This window comes from Sminthopsis crassicaudata, chromosome 2, assembly GCF_048593235.1.
Source record: "Sminthopsis crassicaudata isolate SCR6 chromosome 2, ASM4859323v1, whole genome shotgun sequence".
Classification (NCBI taxonomy): Eukaryota; Metazoa; Chordata; class Mammalia; order Dasyuromorphia; family Dasyuridae; genus Sminthopsis; species Sminthopsis crassicaudata.
In genome coordinates, this window is record NC_133618.1 from 469,794,461 (window position 1) to 469,816,791 (window position 22,331).

The window sequence follows — 22,331 nt, forward strand, 5'->3', positions numbered from 1 at the left end:
AGTGATGGCCAATGCAGCAATCTTTTCTCCTATTTCTAGCTCTGTCTAGAGGGTACCCTCAGAAACACCCGTCCCCAATCCCCCACCACCAAAAAAGCACAAATGCAGCCCTTTTTGTCTATTTAGGAGGGGAAAACCAGAATGCCGGGGCTCTGTCTGTGAGGACTCTGCTATAAGACGTCCAGGAACACTGGACCGAGAAGTCGGATGCTCCCGCTTCGAGCGAGAAGCTCGGGTCAGAACTCCATCTCCCAGCTCTCCACCGGAATAGGTAGTTAAACTGAGCCTCGAAGAATGAGCCCGCACTCTCATCCTTCCAGCCCAGGGCTCCAGGGTAAGCTCAGGAAAGCTTCTCAGGAAATGGGCACTGGGAGGCAATGCGGAGGTGCTGGGCACGGGGCACGGAGGTTTGGGACTGAAAGTTGGTGCACTATAGCCCGCCACCTCTCCTCTGCACACCTTCTCTGTGGCGGAGCTCTAAGCAGCTCGCAGCTACTCCAGCCTGCGTCCGCACCTCGGCGTGTAACAATTGCTTAGAATTTTGTTGGCAGTGGAGGCAAGAGAGGGAATTGGAGGGATCATTTCGCTGTCCAGAGGGTTCTTTTCCAAAGGACATTCACCCGCCAATGGGATAGGGGAGAAAGAAGCGATTGGGCAGCCATCTAAGGATGGAAGTTCTGCGTTCTGGAAACAGATGTGCAGCCCCAGGACAGCTCAGAAAGGGAGTCTCCACCCTGGAGATTAAGCGCCTCGGAGGACAAAGGAGGGCTCCTGTATTGGACTGTTTGCGGTCACAGCGGACTTTCTGGGCTCCTCCCTCAGGGATGCAGTGCTCCGCTGGGCAGAGGTGCTCTCCCAACCAACCGCCCCACCCTGCTTAAGAGCTCCGGTCGGACAGAACTGCTAGCCACCGGAACCCGCCCTGCCTTGAGCCCGCCGTATTCCCGAGGGACTCTGGGCTGTTTTCTCTGAGACTCACAAACGAAAACCCGAGAGTTGACAGCGGCCTCCCCTTCAAGACTCTAGGAAGAGACGGAGGGTTGAAGGGTAAACTGAGGGAGACTATAGTCTCCCCGTGGGTCTCCAACACTGAGGCCCTGGCCCAGGCTGAGCCATCAGGTTGACAGCTACTGGTCCCAACCATCTTGGAAAAGAAAAAAAAAAAAATTAATTAATTAATTTGAATAAGACCCAGAGGCAGAAACGTCCCTTCTTTTCCGAGAGGGCTACAGAAAACGTTCTCTATCTACGATGTGCAGACATGTCGAGGCAGTGAAGTGTGAAGGGGTGAACACGATAGTTGTAGTGGATGACCTGATTGTGAAAAAGCTGAAGGGCCCCCCTCTACTGTCAATATCGGTTCAACGAATCAATACGCACCAGGAATCCTGTAGGCAGATAGGTCTAGAGGTCCATACCTTAGGGCAGACTAAATAACCAAGAGCTGAATGAAGGATAGTCTGAAAATAAGGCCTCTTCATCCTGGAAAGTTGAAAGCAGAAAAGAGAAGAAGGAAGTTGATATGAAATTTTAAATTTAAAAAAAAAAAAAAAAGGCTAGAAGAGTGTTGCCCAAATCCTAACACCATTAGAAATAAGCGTTCTTTCCCTCCTACTCCTCCCCTCCTTAAAAGCCGAAAGGGGCACAGCAAGGGCCCAGGGAAAGGCCTTCTCCCAGCGGGGGTGAGTTGGGGGGAGGGCTGGAAACATAAATAGGTTCCAGTGGAGTATCGAGAAATTCCTGAATGGCAGCTACACAACGGGTTATTAAGGGATTCGAGGGTGTTTGGAGCCGGATCTAACCTTTGGAGACGCCTTCAAAAAGAAAAGCGACATCTTTTCTTAAGGGGCTCCTTTTGCCAATGCCTCCATCCCAGCCGGAATGAAGGATGGGCCTTGGACTGCTACCGGTTGACCTGACCCGAAGAAGTCAGGGAACTGCAACCAGAACCCCTTGGAGAACGGGGTCCGCCTGGACAGCTGCTGGGGCAGAGTCTGAGGCTCCAGCATAACCCAGCTTCTTCCACCCACACCCTCACTTGGAGGAGGAGATTATCCTCGCTCCTCTCCGTCTGCTCCCCCGAATTTCTCCGGGGTTGTTCACTGGGGAAACCTCTCTGGGAAATGGCCCGCCTCCGGGCAGTCCTACTCCCGGACCTTCTTTCACCGCTGCTCCAGGCCCGAGGAAAAGGCAGAGTACGCAGCACCTGTCCTTGGACTCCCGGGACTGCTGCCCAGGAGGGCAGGTGTAGGAAAGCTCCTGGGCCAGCAGAGGGCAGCGCCAACACGACCCAGCGGGACCCACGCTCCGTGACCTGCCGAAGCCGCCCGCAGAGGTGGCCTGTATCCCGCTGTCCCCTCAGACTAGCTATCCCGCAGAGGACTACCAGCTCCCCCGCCTTCATTATACTTTTCTTTTCCCTCTGCCCGGCGAGAACGACTCCCTGGGCCACCCTAGACCTCGAAGAGCCGAGGCTCCTGAGAGCCAAACCCACCGTTAGACAGTCCCCCCAGATATGTTCGTAGGGAGTTGCTCGGTCTCTGCAAGGGGTAGGGGTTCCGCGCTTCCCCCCATCCTCACCTGCTCCTCCTTGGAGACTTCCCGGCTTTTAGGGAATGAATTTGGCCAAGGCTGAGCCAGAATCCAAATTAAGATCCGTCCCTCTGGCCTTCCTTGGGGTCAGAAACGCGCCTCTCCCTTTCCCCAACTGCAATTCCTTCGGCCCGGGTCTACTTGCAGTCAACCTTTAGCGGGCACCCACAGGACTCAGGCCGAGGAAGCAGGCTCAAGGCTCCTCATACAAGCGTGGGGCCTGGGCTGTGTTCGGATTACCATTCTCCTAGCTCTTCACCCCACGTCCCTGGAGTACTGGCGGCTTTACCCTAAATCCCTAAGACTAATGCATTGAGACCAGTAAGAGAGAGGCAGATCTCCCGCCTCCTAGCAGTGCCCGCGATCGAACCACTCTTTAGGACTCCAAGTCCAGGCTAGGAGGCCCAGTGAGAGCTTTCAGACCCGGCAATTCCTGGGTCCTCCAAGCATGGAGCAAAGAGGTCAAGGATCAGTAGTGTTGCAAGTATTATTTTTTGGTCGCCAGGACTTTGGGATCCACAGAAAAGTCCAACTAATTTAACCCCGAGAATTTAGGACTGGAGTCCTCGTTCCAGGGGAGCGGATCAGCAGAATCTGAACTTCGCTCTTCAGTCAGTGCTCTAAGCCAGCACCGTCAACGGGGAACTGAGCTAGGGGGAAAAAAAAAATCGAGGCCCGATTGCCATCAACCTGGGCCAGGTTTTTAATTCTCAGCCTTAACTGAGTCCCACAGCGACGTTGTCGGGGTGGCTCTACAGGCCAGCCACGGCTCAGGACTAATCTGCTGTCTCTTTTTCCCTTTCCTTCTCTCTCTCCCTGTGTATCTAACCTTCTCCTTTCTTTGCCTCCCCCATCCTCTCTCTCCATTACCTCCCTCCGGCGCTTTCCCCCAGTCTCTAGTGGTGAAGAAGAGCGGTGAGGAAATTCCTTCTCTCCAACCCCTAGATCCCAGGGCAGCATCCCACGTCCAGCATCAGATGCCGGGACCTCTGCGCCCTCGGAGTCCGAGCTGCTCGGGAGAGGAGAGAAAGATTTTCCCGACGCCACCTGGAGAAATTCGGGACACTGATTTCTGAAACAAGTCAGGGCGTCCGAAGACAACAAGCTTCAATCAAGTCTATTCTGACCTTCCTCTTCACTCCCCCTACACTCTCAACCCCAACGCCACTTTGGTCCTTCTCCCTTCTCCTCCGTATGACCCTAAGGCTCAGCTAGAGTCTAAAATCTCCACCTACCTACTCTGCCCCAGGTCCCCTCCCAGAGACTGGCCCCGACACTGCGGCTTCTGCCTGGCACTGTCCCCTCCTCGGGGACCACAGGAGCCACACTCCTCGTTCCCCGCAGTCCTCCAGCTCGGAGCTTTCTCGGAGTCTCATAGCTCTTCCCTCCCTCTTATTAAAAAAGAAGAAAAAGATAGAAAGGAAGAAAAAGAGAGAGAGGAAAAAAGAAAAAGAAAGAGGAAGGAAGAAAGAAGGAAAGAGGAAAAAAAAACTTTTATCAATCTCCTCTTCCCCAGTCCAAATTTTCCAAGAGGGTGGGGCTAGGACAGAGAAGGAAAGAGGAATTTTTAAACGCAGACAGTAAGAAACTTTTAAAAAGAGTTTGCTCTCGTTTTCCCTGAGCGTCCACGCTGATTTGAACCAGCAGTACTAGGGCCCGGGACCCTAGACGGTGCAGGCTGCGCGCTTGAGGCCCTGCAAGCCCTTGGGGGGGCGCCCAGCTACGGCACTATTTGACGTGGAGAAGACGGCTCATCCTAGCGCAGGGATACGAGACGCACCAATGGAGTTCAAATGTCAGGAAGTTTGAGGGAGGGGTGAGGCGGCTCCCGGGCCGGGAGTATCCCTCCGCCTCCAGCTCCAGCTCTAAACTGAGCGGCTCCTCGGGCGCACCATGGCACATTAATAGTGTGCAGAGCGCGCCCAGGAGCCCAGCACCCCAGCTCCGCCCAGGACCCGATTGCGGGTCCTGCCCAGCACAGCCCGGCACAGCCTGGCATCCCCCACTTTCAGCCCTCGGGGGCCAGCTGTGTGGGGCCCCCTCGCCCGCCTCCTTCTCAACCTCTTTTCCTCCTCTGCTTTCTCGCCGCCTCCTCTTGCTGCCGCTGCCACCGCCGCAGCCAGGGAGCCTCTGCTGACAAACAGGTGACAGAAGAGACGGGAGTGTGTGCATGTGTGTGTGTGTGTGCATGTGTATCAGTGTGCGCGCGCGCGCGTGCGTGTGGGTGTGTGCGTGTGTGTACATACACCGGACAGATCCCGCATCCCGGAACCACGGCCAGAACCCAGAGGAATAAGCCGCTCTCCTCGCCTCTTCTCTGGCTCCTGCGAAACGTTTTTAAAGGCTTAAAAAAGAAAGAAAAGAAATTGAGCTCCATCCTCCGGGGGAGTGTGGCCCGAGCCCCGCCGGGGTTCGCGCGTTGTCTCCTGGTCGCGGGGAATAGAGAAGCAGACCATCAAGCTTCCTGGACCCCCGAGCCCACAGCTAGCCCCGTGTCGGCGCCCCATGGATATAGCAACAGGTCCCGAGTCTCTGGAGAGGTGCTTCCCCCGCGGACAGACTGACTGCACCAAGATGCTGGACGGCATCAAGATGGAAGAACACGCCCTGCGCCCCGGGCCCGCCACCTTGGGGGTGCTCCTGGGTGAGTGCGGAGGGAGGGGGCGAGACGAGGGCAGAGGATGGAGAGGGGCATCCCGCAGCCGTGGCGATAGTGGGGATGTTCCTTGCCCAGTTTTCTCCTAACACCCACACGGGTTGAAACCGGGGCTCTGGAACTGAAAGTTGTCCCTAGCTGCAAGGAAAGGGGGCGGGCGGTAGGGGCGGCCCCCAAAGTTTCATGTCATTGACTGGAGACTGAAAGCCGAATAAGCCCGGCTCTGAGCCGCTGCCGGAGAGGGATTCGGCTGATAGCACTGATCCTAGTGTTCGAGTTTATAGGAAGACTATTAGAGATGAAGGAGCCTAAAAGACTCATCTTGTTCACTCTTCTGATTTTATAATCGGAGAAACCGAGGGCCAGAGAGGGCAACTGACTAGCCTAGAGTCACTCAGCAAGTTAGTGACAAAGCTGGTATTAGAATCCCGGTCTCCTAACATTTAATTATATTTTTAATGCTTCGTGCTACTTGTTCATTTATTCTTTAGAATGAGATTTTTCCCATTCCCACCCCTAAAAAAAGATTTCTTCTGAGTAAGTGGGACTGTGGGATTTTGACCTTTTAATGTGCACATACCTCCTCTTCATGATGAGTAGGGGCTAGAGCCTGCTGGGCCAGGAGCACACGGGTCAGGGGAGGGGACAGCCCTGCAGGATTCTCCGTGGCCCTGGTCCCTCAAGCCGGTGCTGCCCGGCTCTGCTCCAGCCGGGAAGCTCCCTGAGCCCCGACTCCGGCACCCGCTGACTACACGGGGAAGGCCGTGTCTGGCCGCGCCTCCCCTCCTTCAGTCCTTGCTCATGGAGCCTCCTCCCCTCCCCCATTCTTGTCTCCCTTTCTCAGGCTCGGACTGCCCGCATCCCGCCGTCTGCGAGGGCTGCCAGCGGCCCATCTCGGATCGTTTCCTGATGCGAGTGAACGAGTCGTCCTGGCACGAGGAGTGTTTGCAGTGCGCTGCGTGTCAGCAAGCTCTCACCACCAGCTGCTACTTCCGGGATCGGAAACTCTACTGCAAACAGGACTACCAACAGTAAGAGCTTCTCCTCCTCTCCCCTCTCTCTTTTTATTCCTCTTCTTCCTCTTCTCCTCCTCCTTTTCTTCTCCAGTTGCTAACACCGGTGCCGTGAGCACGCAGGGACAGAACACGCTAGGGTCAGTGTCCCCGCAGCCAGAGCCTCGAGCCCAGCGCAGGGCACAGAGGGAACTGCCCTCGGCCCCCTTGGGGGCAGTGCAGGCACACCAACTCTCTTCTAGCAGTCTAACCTCGAGTCCCAAGCGCTCCGACCCAGCCCGCCGGGGTCCAGGTTCGAATACGACTGAGCCAGCCCGTGGGCCCTGCTCGCTGGTCAGCAAAAGTTTGATAGCCCTTGTCCCTCGCCTCAGGTTGGTTTCGAGAGAACTGTGGGCTCCCTCACCCTAATTCGGACAGCAACCAGACGCTTCTCCGAGTTAGTCCCCCAGTTCCGGACTCTCTCCCAGATCTCTCCCTCCCTTCCAACCTTGGGTTTTGAGGAACAGTTAACCCCAGGCCTCCTTCTAACAAGGAGCTCACCTGACCTGGCTACTCTAGGTGTCCAAAACTAACGTGCTGGTCCAGGCCACAGCAAGCCCTGCACCTCTGGGGAGAATGTTCGGGCGGTTCTTTGTCCATTGCCGGGTTCCACGGTGGCAGCTCGGAGCCCCTTGGTTATTTCCTCAGAACAGGAGCCTACAAATACCGGTACTGGGCCCACCCTTTGCAGAGGCCCAGCTGCCCTATTTTCTTGATTCTCTGGCTCTCAGAAACTCTTTGCTTCAGTTTGATTGGGTTTCCTAAAGACCTGAAGCCCTTCGAAGCAAGGAGGCAGCCGGCCGCCCCCGCACCGACCTGGGATCTTGTTTCCCTCCTCCTCCTTCCCTAACTCAGAGCTGCCCCCGGCCCGGCCCGAGACAAAGGGAAGGGCGGTTCGGCCCCTTTTGTCCCTCGGCTTCAGGGGCCGCCGCCGCCCGCCCGCCCTTTTCCGAGCCGGGTTTGTTCATAGCTACAGTGGCTAGGCCGGTCTCCATGGGGACGGGCCGGGGGCTCCGGACCAAGGACTGCAGTGCCCAAGCACTGACCGTGGGAGGCTTCCTCTTGCTCTGGACCTGAGAGTAGATAGGACCCTTGTCCTGCGTTCCTGAAGAAGGGGGTGGGGGGTTGAGCATTTCCGCTAGCCTTTCGGGGGCTGCCCTTAATCCTTTAAAAAAAATTCTTTCATATGAAATAAACCCAAATAATAATAATAATAAAATTAATAAATAAACAGGATCCAGGCCCCGGTAACTAAACCCAGCGGTTCAGTTCAAAACCCATGAGCTGCTGGCTCCCGTGACAGTATCCGAGAGTCCCCAGACTCAAGGTCCCAGGACAGTGGATGCTCCTGTGGATCATTTTCCCTTGCTTCAAGGAGCTCTCTTCCTGCTTCCTAGTCGAGATTCAGACTGTAGGGGCTGAAGGAAGCAGAGGTCCAGGACAGGCAGTAGCCCGGGCGAGGAGGGCTTGGGCGCCGAGGTTGTGATTGCTCCGTTTAATGGAGTGTTGTCTTCGTACTGCACTGTATCCCTGTCCAGCTTGGCTCTTGGCCCGGGTCCTGACTTGGGCAGTACTGGGGGGGGGGGGGGGGCGGGGGGGAGCGACCTGGATGGAGGAATCCTTCGTCCAAAGTCCCGGACACCTCTTTAAATGGGGCACCAGCCTGGGCCCCAGTTTTTGTGCCTTAATTTTGCGGGAGAAGTTTTTTTCTTTTCATCTCCCGGTTACGACATTTTTTACCTCCGTGTCCTAAACTGCTACGGTCTCGGAGAATCTCCTCTAAATCCAGGCCGGGCTTTCTCATTATTTCGCTTTCACTAACTTTGCCGGAGGGCAAGGGACAGATCAGACCCAGACGGAGGAGACAAGGGGTGTAGAGAAAGGAGCATCCATGTTTTGGCATCTGGTCGGGAACCGTTTGTGCCATGCGGGGCCTTTTCTTTTTCCGGGAGAGGGCAGGGAGTTTCTGTCGGTGGCCACAGATCGAGCAGAAAAACCGCCTTGAGGGCAGACAGGCGAGGCATCCCTCTAGGGGCAGATAATTCGCTTACTCCAAACAGCCCTTTTCAAAAGCAAATTTAAAATGACAGAAATCTTCCCCGAATACCGACTTGCCCTTTCCAACTGCACACGCAGGAACCTGGCCCAGCAAAACTGAGGGGAAGGCAGGGAACTTTTTAGGATCCGGGTTTGAACTGTTTGTTCGTTTAATAATTTAGTTTTTTGGCAGTTCAACCCAGGGAAATTGTTTTTATTGAAAGGGAGAGGGGAGGAAGGGAAAGAGGGAGAAAAAAGAATGAAAAAAGAAAGAAAGGGGGAAAAGGGGAAAGGAAAAGAAAGAAGAAAGGCAAAAGAGAAAGGAGGAAGAGGAAAGAACAGGAAAAAGAGGGAAAGGGGGGGGAAAGAAAGGGAAACGGGCGAAAGAATAGGAAAGAAAAGAATTAAGGAAAGGGTGAGAGAACGAAGCTGGACACCAAAAAAAAAAAATATATATATATATATATATATATATATATATATAGATAGATATATTTTCAGATACAAAATAAAAGAAATGGTGATTTTAAACAAAATAAAGGGAATGGTGATTTTAAAAAAAGATTAAATGCTAAGAGCACAGTGTGTACTTTTATGCAAATTCATTAATATGGGTTTTAGAAAGGCATGATTAGCATATAGAATATTGCACAGTCTAATATAACTCAAGTTTAATTTGCGTTTCTACATTTTAAAATTTCTCTTGAGGCAATTCAGCTGTATGTAGACAAGACTGGATAAGACAACATTCTCTTATCCCCAAACTGTACCAGATCAGAACTTCCTTCCATTGTCCTCGAAGTGACAAACATTCTCAGGCCCTCTTTGGTCAACCAAGATCATGTGCCGGTTCACAATTATTCTTTATTAATTTGCTTTATTTGTCTGTGGAGGAAAAACCTGAAGGGTTTCGTTTAGCTGTGTGTGCCTGTTTTTGTCACATGGCTCCATCCAGATGCACATATGAATTTTGTTGAGAGACCAGAAGCATGTAAAATATGGAGGGCCACTGTCATTTGCTGGAGAGAGGTTATAGAGCAGATTTTTGGAATGTAATCTGGTTACTATCACTGGCATTTGGGCTTTCTACTGAGAAATGCTTGTTTGTTTGCTCCCCTCACTGAATTCACTGAAATAGAGTCAGCAAGGTGTTTGCATTTCGGACTTTGTGTGATGATGGTATTCTACCAGGAAATAAAAATATTAAAACAAAACAAAAAACAAACAAAACGAAAACATCTTTGTCTTGGAACCTCCCTGTAGTATTGTATGTGTGAGCTTCTAACTATCTATTGTATCATGTGTATGTAGGTATATAAATACATATCTATATTTGTGTATGTGTGAATTCCTGCCTTTCTGTTGATATAATATATAGATATGTGCATTTGCACGCCTCTGTGTATGTCTATTCTTACATGCGTATTCCTTTGTGAAAAGTGTAAGTCCCTCTGCTCCTTTGTCTGTGGTACAAAAGTATGAACTCGTGTGTGTGAATCTCTGCCTTTTTGAATGTGGTACTTTGTATGTACATGTGAAGCCCTGATCCTCTGGCTGTGGTCTACACATGCACCAGTGCACACCCAAACCCATATTCACACTCAGAGTAAATCCCTATTCCTGTCTCGTGTGTGTGTGTGTGTGTGTGTGTGTGTGTGTGTGTTTCAATCCCTGGCCCTTGGATTATGATACTGACGTTTGATGGACTCTCTATTTACCCTGGGATCTGGGTTATCTACAGTCTTCATGGATTGTGGAGATGGAGCTTGAGCAGGGCAGGGCAGGGAAGCTTCCCTTTAATTTACTAAAGCAGAACCAAACTACTTTAGCCACTGGGACACAGATTGGGTGAAAGCCAGCTACCCACCTCCATCTTCTCTCTTCACCAAAGGGATTTTTGCAAAGGAATACAATCTTTGTTCGACCTTCCCAACTGTTCTCATCATTTATGGGCTACTTTGAGACAGGCTGGCATATGAGCAAATCAGGAGAACTCATTCCTCTCCAGAGTGAGACAGTCCAGTTAGTCCTCAGAGCATGAAGGTCCGCTTGGGTCTCCAGTTAGTCTCGGGGTGCAGGAGTTGAGTTGTGCGACCATGGACCTTATAAACCAGCCAGGGTTAGGCAGGGTGCTGCTGGAGTTGCTAACATGAATGTATTTTGTGTGCTTCCTCATTGGCTTGTGGTTTCAGTCTCCTTACAATTCACTGGTCATTTGGGGGAGAATCCCATCTCCAAAAGCAAAATGAGAGAAAAAATGTCTATGGGCTTGGAGGGGCTGGAATTGGGTGGGCTGATCACCAGAGAATGAATGTTATGGGAGACCAGGGCTCTAGCTTCCTCCTTCCTCCTAGGGCCTGCTCATGAACAGTGTGCCTATGATTTTGAGAGAGCTCATTGACTGGACAGAAAGGGACACAAACTCCTTTGTTACTACTGGATCCTTTAGCAGAGGGACAATTTGGGTGAATGAGCTGGGGGGAGGGGGGAAGAAGATGATGTAAAATAAATAATCATATATTTACATGTGAGTCAAACAGTTGGCTAGGATTGACTGTATTTGAAATTTCTGATTCCTTGCTAAATATGTTTTTTCCTTGCACTAATTCAATTCCTATTTCAAAACTTGCTCCCAGTTCTCTTTTTATCATATTATAGTTATGTATACAACCTGATTTTGATCGTAATTGTGTCCCCCCCCCTTCTCCAAAAACTATGCTGTTTTAGTGGAGCCTGTAAACTTCGTGCCTTTCTTAAAGATCTTATTCATTAAATAGCGACATCAGATATTGCTTGTAACCCTTATTTAAAATAGCACAGAGCGTTTTTGCCTTAAGAAAAAATTAGAAGGTCCAAATCTCTCCTTACTAGTAGAAGCAATTTGGAAAGCCCGATGTTGGATCTAGGTGTACCGGCTGATCAACAATGGCCAGCATGGGTTGGGGGGCGGGGCGGGGAGGGAGAATAACAAGACAAAAATTCGGTTCTTTTCTGTCTCACTTGGGTGGGAAGGGCAGCCTCTGAGACAAAACTTAAAATGGATCAGGGGGTTAAATGAGGAGGCTGCCTGAGTGCTATTGCAACAGAGAAAGCCCAGCCCTGACTCAGATCTGAATTGTGAGGCCCAGTGATTTATTTATTCCGTGAGCTCTCTGTCAGGAGGGCCCTCTTGGTGCGGTGGATTAAGATGGAATAGATCCCGGTCAGATCTCAGCATTCCAAGCCATCGGGAGCTAGAAGGCAGTAATTAACTTTGTAATATTGGCCGAGTGTCTGAGCCCTTGCACAGACGAACCTTATTATTGGCTTGAGCACGAAAGAGATGGGAATCTGTATGCATGGGATGTTACAGTACCAAGCTCTTTCTCAAACTTCCAGCCGTTACAAAGGAAACGTATCCACATCTGTAAAAAGCAGGCGTTGGACTAGATAATCTTCCAAATCTCTTCCAACTCGAAAAATCCCAGGATCCTAACAATGATAGGAGGTGGGGGTGGAGTGGATTTTAGCAGTGTGGGTGCTGGGGGTCCCTGGAGGGGATTTGGCACATTATTTAGCGGGGAGAAGTATTTAAAAGACAAGAAAAGCCACAATAAAGGAGGACTCGAATTTGTCTCGGGTTTTGGGTTTCCTTTAGAAAAAAAAATCAGCTTAGCCAGATGACACACCGCTGCTGACCGTGCCCGAATTAGAAATCGCTTTTGAATTTTCGAACCTCGGCAAACTTGTCCGGTGTTGATCTAAATTCATCCCTCCATCCCTTCACCGAGTACTACCAATGGACCAACTTGTGAAAAGGGGCTTTGCAATAAATTGAAGGGTGTATAGGGGTGGAGGTGAGAGGGTGATTCCTGCAGACAAGTTTCTGGAAGAAATAAGTATATTCTATCGCAAAGAAAAGCTTTGTGCGAAAACCTCCACACAAAAGCAAAAAGGCTGAGTGCGGATGGAGGAGGCAGGCCTCTCCCCCTGCTGCTGAGCCTGCCAGAGTGGGTGTACCTGAGCTGCGGCGGGAGGAGGAGGACGCCGAAAGCCGCCGCCACCGCACCGCTGGGGTTCTTAGCACGAAATTGTCAGGACGTAAAGGGAGGCCTCGAGCTGCTATCACTAACCTGAGGAAGTGACTAGTTCATTCTTGGGGAAAATAATTAAACAAGCCCCCAGATCAGTGCGTTCGAGAGAGCTCACCTTGGGTAATGAGGCAATAGAATGGGGAAAATCTATTTTCCATTTGATGAATGTGTGTGTGCAAACGTGTATGAAATTTTTAGAAATTCAAAGACAAATGTCTAAATCCCTTTTGGCTTTCCGAATGGAGTTAGGTTGTGAATTTTCAACCTAAAACAGTTGGCTAAGACAGGGACCCCAAATTGCATAGTTTGGGGGTTTTAGGGGGACGCGTCACATCGAGGAATGAAGGAAAAGCGGGGCTCCCAGAATCTTTCATTTGGTAGTGATGGGAATTTTTATTTTACTTCGATGTCCAGAGGGAAAAAAATGTTTTACTTTATTTGATAAATAAGTCGTCTCTTCGTAGTTTTCCAGGGCAGGTTTAATACTTATTTGTATGGGTTTGGTGGAGCCGGAATTTCTAGTGTTTCTTCTAGACATTTGGTTCTACAATGATTTTATAATTAAGTATTTGCATTGTCCCGGCTCATGGTGGTTTCCTTTTCCTTTTTCTTAATGCTACTAGGTGGGTTATCTGCACGGAAGGGAGGGATGGAGAGAAGGACAGACTACCGAAGGAATGAACGAAATGCCTGGCTAGCGGGTTTGAAGGCAGGGAGAGCGGGCTAGGGAGCTGGCGTGATTACCTTGCCTCCAACAAAGACAATCCCTGGGGACGGATGCCCCCAGATGTTGTGCAGCAGCGCACTGGGAGGAAAGGAGGGAGAGAACGCAGCAGGTTCCCCCGCACGATTTTTATTTTGCTGATTATCATTATTAGTATTGTTGTCATTTTTCAGAAGGCAGAAGCAAAATGTATTGCTCCTCTTTGGTCGTCGCCTTTCCGTTGTTTAAATCCCCAGAACTGGAGGGGAAGGCTGTGACCAGTATCTCTGAGGAGCGACGGGGAATCTTTGGTAATAGTCGCTCTCATTTCTATAGTGCTTCTATAACCAAAGAACGCCTTCCTCTCAGCATTCCCGGGTGAGCGGGAGAACGTTTTAAAAATCTTTACCCACACGTTTCCTAGTATCTGGGAGGTGTCCCAGTCTGTCCTTAAAAGGAATTGTTATTCCGTGTTAGCATTTATTTGTCCCTGGGTCAAATTATGTCCTTTAGAAGGAAGGGAACCATTCCCCCCACATCTAAGAATAAGTTCTTTCTTGCTCGCCTGGTGTGAGCTGCCGAAGTCATACTAACATTTTTTTGCCGTTGAAGAAAATTCTGTCGGTGCATCCCAGAAATGCCTGAAAGTGTAGAGGCTGACTTAGCAGTGTTTGGGCATTTTCACGCTTGACCCTAACAGGACAAGCTTCCTTCTGTCATTCAGAGGTCTATCCCCCTGTAAGTAAAGCAAGGAGAGGTTCTTTCTCTTCTTGTGTCCGGAGGGGCTAGTCATTCATCAAACGCAAGCCGCTTTTCTACCAGAGATACAGGGAAAGGAAAGGGAAGGAAAGAGAATAAAAGAAAGAAAGAAAAAAAAAAAGACAGAAGAAAAGAGCTAGAGAAAACGAGAGAGTAAGAGAAAAAGAAAAGAAAATCGGGGGGGAAATCAGAAAAGCCGTAAGAAACAGAAGGAAAGAACAAGAGAGCGAAATAAAAAGAGAAAGTAAGAGAAAGAAAATCTGGGAAGAGAGAAAGAAAATCAAAAAAAGAAAAGAAACAAGGAAGAGGAGGGAGGAAGGAACGAAGGACGGGGGGATCCCACTTCAGTCAGTCAAAATGAGGGGTGCGTTAATATCCACTCCACACCAAGGGGGCATATTCAGGGGAAACAAATTCCCCCTTTTCTTCAGGGCTTATGGCAAGGAGAATTATGTAATTCTCCTTCCATTGCAGCCTTGTCTGTCGTCTGGAAAGGATTTTTATCCTGAGGAGGTGGCGAATTCCTGGAGGAGTCTTGGGGGAAGAAGTGGAGGTGGGGGTTCCAACAAGCTGTCACAAACAGAGTCTGATCGCTTGTATTACAGCCCAAGGTCTCGGGACCTGCGACATGGGAAAGTGTGCGCTTCTAGTGAGTGCGTACTGTAACTTTGTATCTGTCCTTACAGAAATGTCGGTGATCTCTGGGCGGAATAGACGACAGAAGAGGCTGTACGTCAGAATCCCTCGTTCAGATTCTGCTCCATTTACCCCTAGTTGTCTCCTAACGCAGGAAGGGGTCGTGTTGTTTCTGGGAGCCTCAGTTTCCCTCTGCATAAATGAAAATAGGATAGATAGCCTACTCTCAGAGCTGTGGGAAGGAAAGGGAAACTCTAAGGTACTTAAAGAAATGTCAGCTATTATAATTTTTGCTAATATTATTATTACTATTATTCTGCCGCTGGGGTTCTTGAGAAACGGTCCTGGAACAAGTCTATGCTTCTGTTACTCTTTTACCATTTTATATTTAAGGTCCTGAGATTTATTGTCATTATTAATATTAATATGATTATGTGTGTGCAGTGAATTAGCCGCCTCTTTCCTGAATCCAGCGTTCTGAGAAATGCCGGCATGCCGGCCCTAGTTGGCGGGAAGGAGCCCACTTCGCTGCTGGTCAGGGGCTAAAAGTGGAGTGGTCAGGAAAGGGTTAACCGAGCCTAGTCCCCATTACTGCGCACAGCTCCCCCACCCCCCGCCCGCAGCCCCAGCCTTTCGGCCATTTTGCCCAGGTAAGATGCGCCCACCACTGTCGCGGGGGAAGGCTGCAGGCAACGTCGGGCGCTTTGATTTTCTTTTTTTAAGGTGAAAAAAAAAAGTGGTTCTAGTCGCAGGGTGAATTTTTTCCAGATTGCCTGGCCTGGCCGCCGGGCCGCCTCCCCTCCGCGGCTGCCGCCTTATTGTGGCTCTAGAATGATGAAGGTGATTTGAAGTCACACATTCTCGGGGGCGTTTAGCGGCACATTCCTTTCCATGGAAGTGATTAGTACATGGAAAGCTTTCCTCTGCGCGTCCCCCACCGCGCCTCCCCCAGCCGCTCCTGCCCGGCCTCCGTGGCCGCGGTCTCTTTTGTAAGGGCAAAGCACCTTAGATACTAATTAAAGCTGAGCCTCGTGGGCTGGCCCCGAGGCTGGGGGGAAGAGGGACGCCGGCACTCTCCCCTCCGCGGGGGACCAGCGTGACCCGGCGGGGGCGCTCAGGAGGGTCGGATCCCACGGGACTTTTGCCTCCCGTTCGCGGGGAGATGAAGGTGGCCATAACATCGCCGTTTCCGAGCACGCTGAGATTTGACTCCGTATTTTCTTCATGGCTAGCTCAGAAGAGAGGGATGTGAAGATCATGGCCCGAGGTAGCCGAGGAGGGTCGCATCTGACATTTCCTAGGACGTTAGAAGAGATGGGGACCTTCCAGACCATCCTTTGCCATCCTTCCCCAACCCTTATTTTACCGACAAGGAAACGGGAGTCCAGAGGGATCAAATGATCCGCTCTAAGTAACACAGTAGGCAGCAGAGCCAGGATTCAAACCTAGGTTCTTGGATCCCAACCGCAGTGTCTGCCTGGGCGGCTACACTGCAGAACCCAGTCCCGAATCTGAGGCAGAAGGGCAACTCCTCCCCCCACCCCACCTCTCACCCCCAGCCCCGCCCACGCCCACCCCCACCTCTCACCCCCAGCTACCGAGGAATAACCCTGGGCAAGGTCAGGACAAGTGGCCACCCAACCCCTGTTTGGAAGCCTCCCGGGATGCGGAGCTCACTACCCAATGAGGCCTCCCCTTCCACTTTGAGCAACTGGGCTGTTAGGAAGTTTCCTTTCACAGACCAGCACACTGCTTCTCTAGAACTCTCCTCCCAGTAGCGCCTTTTCTGCCGTCTAAGTCCAAGGACAGTCTTTCAGTTTGGGGGGAGGGAGTGACCTGCTTTTTTTTCCTTTCCGAGGCTAAACCTGGCCAGTTCCTTCTAGCAGCCCCACTGTGGCATAGTTTCTAGTCTCCTCTGAAACTGCCCAGTGACAGAGCCGAGAGCTGTCAGGCTCTGGTCCCCAACATGCACACGTCTGCCCATCCGGGGCAGCACCCACTGACCACCTGCACCTACACCCCTGACTGCAGACTCCAGGGAAGGTCAGCGGTGGCCTGCCCTAGTGTTTCTCTTCTTCTACAACTCCTCCCCATCCCCAGGCCCTGGCAGCGGCCTTTTGTGGCTTTAGTTCAGACCCAATCCAAGGCCCTCCCAGGGTCAAAGTTCTGGCTCCTCACACAGGCAGAAATTAGGAGGAGGGAAGGAACGCAGATCACTGGTGGCTCCATATCATAGTCCTCTCTCAGGAGAGATTGCTGGGTTTGGTTCTGTGGGAGTCACAGTGAGAAGTCAGGGCTTGTAGCAAAGTGAGTGCCAGAAGGATGTGAGACTCAAGCCAGGGACACTGCTCGGCTCCTCCCACCTTGGGCCAGGCAGATTCCTTAACCTGAAAGAAATCCAGAAACAAGCTTCTTCTGGATCCCTAGATGATAACTGACTTTCAGGAACCTTCCAGAATCAACATTCCTCTAACCCCCACCACTTTGAGGGCCTGTTAGTGACTAACAGCATTCCTGATGTTGAATACATGCCCTCTCATTTCAATGACTAGATATACAATAATTCGGCATTATCACCTCCTCAAACACTAAGTTTAATTCCCTTGTGGAAGAACATTATCTATCTACCCACCTATCTATACACATGCACATATGTCTCTTAGGTATATATAAGTGTGTATATATATATATATATATATATATGTGTGTGTGTGTGTATATATATATATATGTATGTATGCAAACACACACATTTCCTCTGAATACATTTATATTTATATGGTTCTTTTGGTCTTTCATAGGGGACCATCCATGGAATTTTCCTCTGAAAATCCTTAATGTGTCTCATCCACTTTCCCACAGTTCAGGGTGCCCAAATTAGCTGAAAAACATGGCATTTCTTAGACTAGATCTGGAGTTTTTCCTTACTCTTCCACTTGCTAACTGGATGATTTAAGACAAATCCCTGCTCTTTTCCCTTCCTGAGATAGAATAGGGACAAGACTCATATCTTGCCTCACAAGTTGTTGTGAGGAAGGCAAGTTATAAACCTTCAAGTGCTATAGAAATAAAAGACAGACAGACGGATAACCATGGTCCACCCATGCCCAGGAAAAACATCCAAAAAGTCAGCTATGGATTCCAATGTCCCTGAGTACCAGCATCCATCCTGATACCCCACAGACCTGGGGGACAAGCATTCAGGCAATGACCTATGATGTGAACATATTCTGGCTGTGTGGTATGGACAAGTTGTGGGCACAAAGAACAGCTTAGGTCTGATGGGGACTCCTTCTAAAAGAAGGAGGCTGGAAATGGTGGAAGGCAGAACAACTGGATTCCATTCTAGCTTCTGCCACTCATAGCCTTGGAGCACAGATATCCCCTCTGACTGGACTTCAGCTTCTTCATCTGTAAAAGTTGTGATAAGGATATGCAGCTTTCCTCAGGTAGTCATAATGAGCACATTAATTAATATCATGGAAAGGTGAGTTTAATAGGGAAGTCCAAAGGAATCTATAGCTTCCCAGTAGTTTTGAGTCAGCTGTTGCCCAAGGTAGGAAATGACTTTCCAACCACCACTGCCTCTCTGACCCAAGTACTGTGTCAAGCCAGGCCTCGTGTGGCTCTGGCCCATCCTGTTCAGTAAGTGAAAGGGCAAATATAACTTAGCTCCCACTGTGTCTTGGGGTTTAGGGGCTTTGAAAAATTCAAGTCTCCTTTTGACCTTGGTTAGTCTGAGGGTTGGGAGGACACATTCAAGGACAGGAGCCATAACTTTCAATTTGTAGGATGCCACAATGAGACCTCAGTTTTTGGAGGTGCATAGGGGAGTGATGGCCAAGCCATTTAAGAGCCAATTGTAAGTTGTCACTCAGACAAGAACATACAAAAGGACCACATGACAGTGGTGTTGATCATCAGCCTGCCAAGCCAATCTTAGAGCTGGAAGAAACCTTAGAATACAGAATTCTCCATTCTAGAACAGTGATCAGAGATTATCAGAACCTTAAATATTGTATGTTAGAACTGAAAGGTACCACAGGAAAAAAAAACAAAGTTAGGGTACACAAATATACAATGTTAGAGCCTATTCCAGTTACAGATGGAAATCACATCGACAAGGAGAAAAACCTAAATTACCTATGTTTTATGGCCATTTTAGTTGGGAAAAAAATGTTTTAAAAAGTTTATTCAGGAAATAGAGGAAGTTAAGTGGTAGACATTTGCCATCTCATCAGCCAGTTGGTGATCTCCATTCCTGTCATAAATGTCTTGTGTCATTTGATGCCAAAACCAACATGATTCTGTTCCCCTGTGGCCTATATAGGTTTTTTTTTTTTTTTTTTGCAGTAAATGTTTATTTGTTAATAATATACTTTAAATAGCCCAGTCTTGACCTCAAGTCTCTTGAAGCATCCATCTTCCCCAGAAAAATCTTTCAAAGTTTGTGTAATTTTTTAGAAGGAGGTGTAATTGATGGGACAGTGAAGGGCCCTGTGTTTGCTTTAACTACTGCAGCTGCGTGGATTAGCTGTTTATAAGGGCCCACTGTGCTGTGAATAGCGACTTTCTTAGATTTCAAGCCTGGTTGACAGCACTTCCTCAGGGTTCTTTACATTTGCTAGTTCTGATCAGTAAAAATAAATTTTTGTGCTGGCTCTTCCTTTGGTCCTTCCTTTCGAAATATTGTATCAGTTTCTATTGAGCTTCCTGATTTTATAATAATTCTCTGTTTATTAGCCCTAGGTCATTAGCCAAGAAGGGCAGCAGTATTGGACCAACTCTGGGATTCTCATGATGATTAAGAATTGGGATTGAATTTTTTTTCTAAATTTATACCCTATAAATTGAAACCAAAGAATCGCAGAATAATAGTCATATAGGATGTTAAGGCAGGAAGGGACTATTTAAAACAAATTATGTCAGAACAAAGAGCACAGAATGCCAGAGCTTAAAAAAATTTTAGGTCATAGAATATACTATTATAGCATGTAAAATATTAGAACTGGAAAAAGCCTTAGAACCTGAAATGTGAGCCAGTCAAAACCTTATGATAAAAAATGTTAATATGTAGAATAGACTTTTAGAAAACTGAAAGAAAACTTCTCATGGAATATTACATGATACACAGAATGTTAGAGCTGGAAGGGACCTTTAAAAATAAAGTGTTAGCCTTAGAAGGGAATTAAAAATCTGGAATCTTAGATCATAGGAGATTGAAGGTCAGAGCTGGAATCAAAACATAGATCATTGAATTTCAGGACTGAAAGCAATCATCCAGTCCAACCTAACCCTTTCATTTTATAAGGAAAGCAACAGAATCCCAAAGAGAGAAAAGGATTTGTCTGAGCTCTCAGAGCCACTTGTGACAGAATTGCTCCTGGACAGACATTGCTCTGGATTTTTAATGTGCTTTATGCTAATGCTTATATGAAGAGTCCCTTGGCCTGCACTAGGGCCAGAGGAACAATTAATTTTCAGAAAGGTGTTTCTGAAAGGAAAGTTGGATGTCTGGAATTTGGTCTGCTGAAACAATAGTGACATTTGACCATTCCAACAATGAGGGCTTGTGGAGGTACTTGGTAAATGCTGAGAGCAGAGGTGATGAGCCGCTAAGCAGTGCCGCCCCCCTGGTAATCACAGTCCACCGCTCTGCTGACTTTGTGCTCAGGCTGCATGCAGTTTGCTGCAGTTTGGCCCCAACATGGGCCAGGCCTTTCCCGCCTTTACAGGGCTTTTGCCTTGAAAATCGATAGTCAGACTGAATTTCGAACAAGATTGCAGTCCTTGCAGTGACAGGGAGTGGATGAGGGGAAGGAGGAGGAACAGGGGCTCTCACAAGACATGTTGCTGGGTGTTGCAGCTTTCCCCTCCCTACACAGTATTTCAGCTGTGACTCTAGGGCTGTCACGTGGTTCAGTGATTGCCATAGTTACTCTGGCCAGGGCATAAATGCTCTGGGAGTCGAGAGAGGCCTTGTAGATGCAGGAAGGAGCTCACTCCCAACCTCATAAGTGGCTTGGGGGGGTGGGGTGGAGATTGCCTGGCTTTTCTGAAAGAACGAAAATAATTGTTTAAGGACACACTGATCCATAGAATTTTAGAGCTGGAAAGGGCTTTAGACCGTGGACTGTCCCAATATGGAATAATAGCAGTGGGGGAGACCTAAGCACATAAAGTATTAAAAGAGTGACTCAAAACATGGATCTATCTCTAAGACTCAGAATGTAGAATGTTAAAAGAGAACATAGAATTTTAGAACTTAGATCATAACATGCTAGGGCTGAAAGGAACTCTAGTTTTGAACTATTCTAATATCTCATTTTGTAGAGAAGGAAGCTATGCAACATGGCTTGTTCAATGCAGAAGCAAAATGCTTCAAGTCCAAGTATACTTTAACCACACTCAATTCCTTAAAAATTCCAACAGATAAATCTAGATATTACAATTCTGGGAAGTGCTCACTCACTCATTAATCCATTCATCAACCATTTAGTAAGTACTTTTATTTATATATATGGGTATATATGTACATGTACATATATACATATATGAAGAGAGAGAGATTGGTGTTGCCATGGAACATACTGAGAATAGTTGTTCTTTCTGGGAATCCAAGCTGAAAGTTGCAGGGAGACTGATCAGATCTGGGAATGTATATTCTTTGGTCTCATTTTACTTTCCTGGCCTGTTTCAGTGTTACCTGAAAGCAGTACTCTAATGAAGAGGGTACTCAGTGAGTAGTGAGTTTTAACTTGATTGCCTTGAAGTTCTAGCTATAGAGCATCAGGTAAGTGAGAGAGCAGAGCCAGCACCTGCTGAGTTTGCCCACCAGTTCAGGAAAGAAGCACCTGGCAGTGGAGGGTGGGGTGGGGAAGATGGCTTGGTCCAGGAAGCCTGGAGGTTAGCACTGGGCTCCCTTGAGAGAAACTGCTTTAGAAAAACCGTAGCAGACAGAAAGGGAGCCCAGACCACTGCTAAGAATCAACCTCTGTCCTTTAAAGTGCCCCTTCATTGGGGATAGGACCTTTGGGGAGATGTGAAAAGGTTAGAATAACTTTTGCCCCCCTGGGGAACTAGTGCTTCCTGTGCTGGGGATCAGAGCAGAGGGCCAGAATCCTGCTGCTAATGGGGCAGCCACAAGGCCCCATTTCTTCCCATCCTCCCCCCTTCCCTTTGCTAAGACCTCCTCTTCCCTTCCTCCCTCCCTGCCTGCTCCTGCCTCTTGTGTTAGCACACACCAGCCCCCTCTCCACATGCACACATGCCCTCCTTTTTTCCTCCTTTTCTTTCCTTTCTGTCTGGATTCCCAGCTCAGGTTTAGAGTTTCAACAAACTCAGATGTGATTCAGGTGAATACTGAAGGTCGGGTTCTCTTGGCTCACCTTCCGAACTCCTGTAGCTTTTGACCGACATTAGTATTCTCAGAGATTTTTGTTGGTGGTGATAGTAGTCTTTGTTTCCCATTTTGAGACCTCAAATTCAGATGCAGTCATATGGTCTCTAATTTTTTCTCCACTGTGAGCTTTTCATTCAGAGTTTAATTTCATTAAAGGATGTGATTACCATCACAGGCATCGGGATGTTGGAGAACAAGTGCTGGACTTGGAATCAAAAGACATGGATTCAAATTTTGGCTCTGTTACTAGTTATATAAACCTGCACAAGATATTTGCATTTCTTGAAGGGGCTAGACTAAATTACCTCTCATCAATCAATGAATCAACAAGGGCCTATTATGAGTCAGGTACTGAGGTTACAGATATAATGAAACAATTTCTATTTAGGATAATTTTATATTCTAACAAGGTCATACATAT

At 48.7% G+C, this 22,331-nt stretch overlaps 1 protein-coding gene across 2 annotated transcripts in view; it reads left to right on the top strand.

The window, feature by feature from the left end:
- The first annotated feature begins 4,705 nt into the window (after window positions 1–4,705).
- The window catches only part of LMX1B (LIM homeobox transcription factor 1 beta), a 169,876-nt gene continuing 152,250 nt past the window's right edge, over window positions 4,706–22,331 (top strand). For both annotated transcript variants that reach the window (XM_074293114.1, XM_074293113.1), the window contains exons 1-2: window positions 4,706–5,236; window positions 6,093–6,279. In XM_074293114.1, coding sequence (XP_074149215.1) covers window positions 5,098–5,236; window positions 6,093–6,279 — 326 coding nt within the window. In that variant the 5' untranslated portion in view covers window positions 4,706–5,097. The remainder of the gene's footprint in view (window positions 5,237–6,092; window positions 6,280–22,331) is intronic.